Below are 3,863 nucleotides of genomic sequence, written 5' to 3'. Positions count from 1 at the left end.
TGCTAATTGGTACCGGAACACCGCTGCAGGTTGGCACAAAGCAGATTATTATCTATTCAGCTGAAGGATGCTTCGCCTCAAGGCAAGCACCGGAGCCGCTTGGGGTGAATATTAACCAGCAGTGATAAGCACACCGAGCGTACCACGCTCACAGGACATGAGGGATTTTACACGGAGGCTTTTTCATTTAGCAGAGAGGTCTTTAGGATCGCTAAGGGTCTTTAATTCCTCTGTTTATCATGGGAACACAATCCCTGCCAAGCACTCAGCTTAAATAAACAGGTCTACGAGTCAACGGCCGGGCGCAGAGCAGCACGTCAGCCCACACACGCGTGTGCAGCGGCCCCGAGCCTGGGGAAGATGGGGAGGGCACTCAGAAACCCCACACCTCCCCAGGGCGAAAATGCCTTTAGCTGGGCTTTAACGGAGCGCACACACCTCCTCAGCACGGACCTGGCCAACACAGCGCTGAAGCTCCTAAAAACCACCCACCGAAGAAACCCGCAAGCTGCTTCCACCTCTCTTGTGAATTCAGGAGCGGGGCAAAGCCGTGCCGAGCTCTTTTGGGAGCGTGTACAGAGCACCCCGCGCCACCCAAAAACACGATAACCCGGCTGCACGCTGGAAAACTCGCAGGGCTGCAAAAATGTGATGCCCAGGAGAGGGTGAGGGAGGCTCTGGGGGGAATACGGGCTTGCTCTGCTCGCGGGGCTCCACACCCCAACTGTCCCTGGCAGCTTTTCAACTTCTCAAAGTGAGAATAAGTGCCCACATGCTTCGCTCTGCCTGTCCCGGAGGGGAAGGGGTCCTTGGGGGCACCCAGCAGTGGCTAAGGGGCAGCAATCCCTCTTCCAGCAAGAACGGTCTTTTCATTCTTTCATTTTTTAAACAACCAGGTCTGCCCCAAATAATTGAGGTTAAACATGGGTTTAGAAATCTGGCAGTTTTCCTGTTGGTTGGAAAAGATCTCAGCCAGGCTTGCAGGAAAATGAGAATTTAAATGTGGCACATCCTTAGGTGAAACCCCCCCTGGGAGCTGGTCAGCAGCGCCTGCACCTCCAGCTGCAGATCTGAGCTGAAATTCAGGGCTGTGAAGTGGCAAAGCCCGACGGCAGAAGGGTCAGCAGTGCTCGGGGTGGGGGGACACCAGCCGTGCCAGAGGGCCCCTCACAACCCCGGCATCCCTTGAGCCGCTTTGCAGAAATTCACTATGATGTATTTTGTCTCAAAAAGGTCACTTTCCTCCCTTTCCCTCTCCCTCCGGCCTTTCAAAATGTGAGACCAGGGCGGAGAGCAGATAAATTTTTGCCCTACGGCTTCCCCCAGACGTAGCCTGAAGGTGAAGGCGCTGGGAGCCTGTCGTCCTTGGAGGGCTGTGCCTGTGATGAGGGGGGGCCAGCGATCTCACACCAGTCTCTGCCCCAGATGGGGGTCAGCAGGGCTTAAAATAGGGTCTTGCACCCGCTCAACGCTTCTCATCACAGTGGCCGGACTCTCTCATGTTATAAATTTGCTGCTTCTGCAGGCAGGGAGACCACGGCTGGGCACAGGCACCCGGGTCCCTGCGCGGAATCGGGACTGTGGTAAGACCAGCCAGGGGGAGAAATGGCTCAAAGGAGGGTGACGCCAATTCCTGGCAGAAAAATGATAAGAAGAGGGTCTTTTGTGGGTAGCCCTTAGTGGTGGGTGCAAGAAAAAGAGAGTCCTTTTGCAGTTGGCGTCCCCAGAAGACGCGGCGGTCCCTCGCCTCCGGTGCCAGGGCTGACACAAGGCAGAGGTTAATGAGTCAGTGCCCGAGGAAAGTCAGAAGCCCTGGTGCTGTTCTGGGGAAAATGGGGACTCTTGGGAGCTGGGCTGGGCTCCCATGAAATGTCCCCAAAGTCCACGGCTTGGGTCTGTCCTCTGGAGCTTTCTATTCCTGCTCACGGGGCTGCAGGAAATGTTAGCACGCAGCTGACCCTCTCCCCCCGTTCGCCCTTTCTCCCAGCCCAACAAGACCTAAAGCACCAAAACCAGGATTATCTCCCTCTCGGCAGCTTTGCCAGTGATTGGAAAGACGCTGAGGGGGTGGCTGGACGATGCTGAGTACCTCAAACGAGAGCTGCAGCGCAAGGAACCTCGCCACCCCGGCATCCTCACGCAACATTTTATTCTCTGCAGGTCGGGAGGGATTACGGATCCCATTTTATCTGCAGCGCTTTAGGAAAGGGCTAGAAGAAAGCCTGGCACGCTGGAGGCCCCAGGGCCACCCAATGGCTCCAAGCAATGGCTACCGAGTTGGACCCAGTGGCCAGGACAAGGCTTCGCACACGGCGGGAGCAGCAGCAGCCGTTGGGCGATGGCTGCGGGGCCGCTGCCGGCCTCGCTCGTGCGGCTTCGACACCTCGGTAACCCCAGCACATCCAGGAGGGCGTCGGGTGATTTACGCGCCCTCCTGGCTTACCGTGAGAGGATAAATCAGATTTTTTTAAGCCCTCATTTTAAACCTTTCACTAGCCTGCCCCAGACCAGACCCCGCTAAATGAGATCAGTCGCTTTAGGGCTCCGCTGCTCGGCCCCCTGCGACGTCCCACCGGCCCCGGTGAGGTTGGGAATCGCCACCTCCTCTGACCGCCGGCCTTGGCGGCGTCTGGGGTTCGTTAAAGCAAATCGTTTGCACGTGGAGCGTGAGGAGGGGGCGGCTGCTGTGCGTTTCCCCCACAGGAGCGAGCTGGGGAGATGCACGGAGGATGCAGGAGCGAGGGACGTGTCGGCAGGGAGGTGTCGGTACATACCCCGGCTCAGTGGGATGCGGACATGGACCAAGCCCCTTCCATCCTCCAGACGGAGAAGGCGTAGCTGAGCCTCTCGTGGGCCAGGTAGTTGCAGCTGGTGATCTTGTGGTCCAGCTCATCGCTCTGCAGGACCTGGTACAAGAAGTCTATGTAACGGGCGGCCAGCTTGAGGGTTTGGATCTTGCTCAGCTTGTCGGAGGGCAGCGTGGGGATGATCTTCCGCAGCTCCGCGAAGGCGTCGTTGAGCGACTGGGTCCGCTGGCGTTCCCGCACGTTGGCGATCACGCGCTGCGTGTGCACGTCCTCGAAGGACTGCGGGACGGGGCTGCGCTTGCTCCGCTTGCCCTGCGGCGAGGGGGCACCGCTGTCCTCTGCCAGCTTGCCCCCCTGGCCACGCTTGCGGAGACATTTCTTGTGCAGCCGCTCGCCTTCCTCCTCGCTGGTGACCAGGCTGCCTTCGGGGGAGTCCGGACACATGTTTTCCTCTTTCATCTTCTCGTCACCTTGCAGACGAAGAGCTCCGGGGTCTCACGAGATACGGCGGCCACAGCACATCGGCAAGGCGGCCTGGAGAGCAGCCAGCGCCCACTCGAGAGGTGCAGCCTGGAGCATCCACCCTTCAGCCTCCCCAAACTTCCCAAGCCTTGCAGAGCCCTCCAAGGAGCTCCGTTGGTTTTTCCTTTGGGCTACAGAGAGGAGGGCGTTCGAATAACTTTGGGGAATGGCTCTTGCTGATAGGGTGAGGAGGACCGTGGGCGGACCAGGCACAGACCAATGCAGCCGTGCAAGGTAACGCAAACATCAGTGGAGCTTATGGGTTCCAGATTTCCTCCCTCCCTCCTCCACCGACACCCCCAAGCCCTCCGGCACAGATGCTCCTGCCTGCTGCCCGGATGTCAGGGGACATTGCCTATGCTAATGTGAGCACCAGCCATGGAGTTCAGGGGAGGCTTTTTTTTGATTTTTAGTCTTTTTTTAAAAAAATTTTTTAAGCCCAGTTGACCCTGCAAAAAGCCAGCCAGAAATATTTACTTGTTCAGTTTGGAATAGGAGACTTTTATCTGCGAGGGATTCAAGTGGAGATGTGGA

At 57.7% G+C, this 3,863-nt stretch overlaps 1 protein-coding gene across 1 annotated transcript; it reads right to left on the bottom strand.

The window, feature by feature from the left end:
- Window positions 1-2,780: 2,780 nt before the first annotated feature.
- LOC141971853 (twist-related protein 2-like) lies at window positions 2,781-3,266 on the bottom strand. Its single transcript, XM_074929472.1, has one exon. It carries the CDS (start codon window positions 3,264-3,266, stop codon window positions 2,781-2,783), a length of 486 nt encoding a protein of 161 aa, XP_074785573.1.
- Between the last annotated feature and the right edge of the window lie 597 nt (window positions 3,267-3,863).

Source organism: Athene noctua, chromosome 30 (assembly GCF_965140245.1).
Source record: "Athene noctua chromosome 30, bAthNoc1.hap1.1, whole genome shotgun sequence".
Classification (NCBI taxonomy): Eukaryota; Metazoa; Chordata; class Aves; order Strigiformes; family Strigidae; genus Athene; species Athene noctua.
This window is presented reverse-complemented; position numbering and strand designations above follow the sequence as displayed.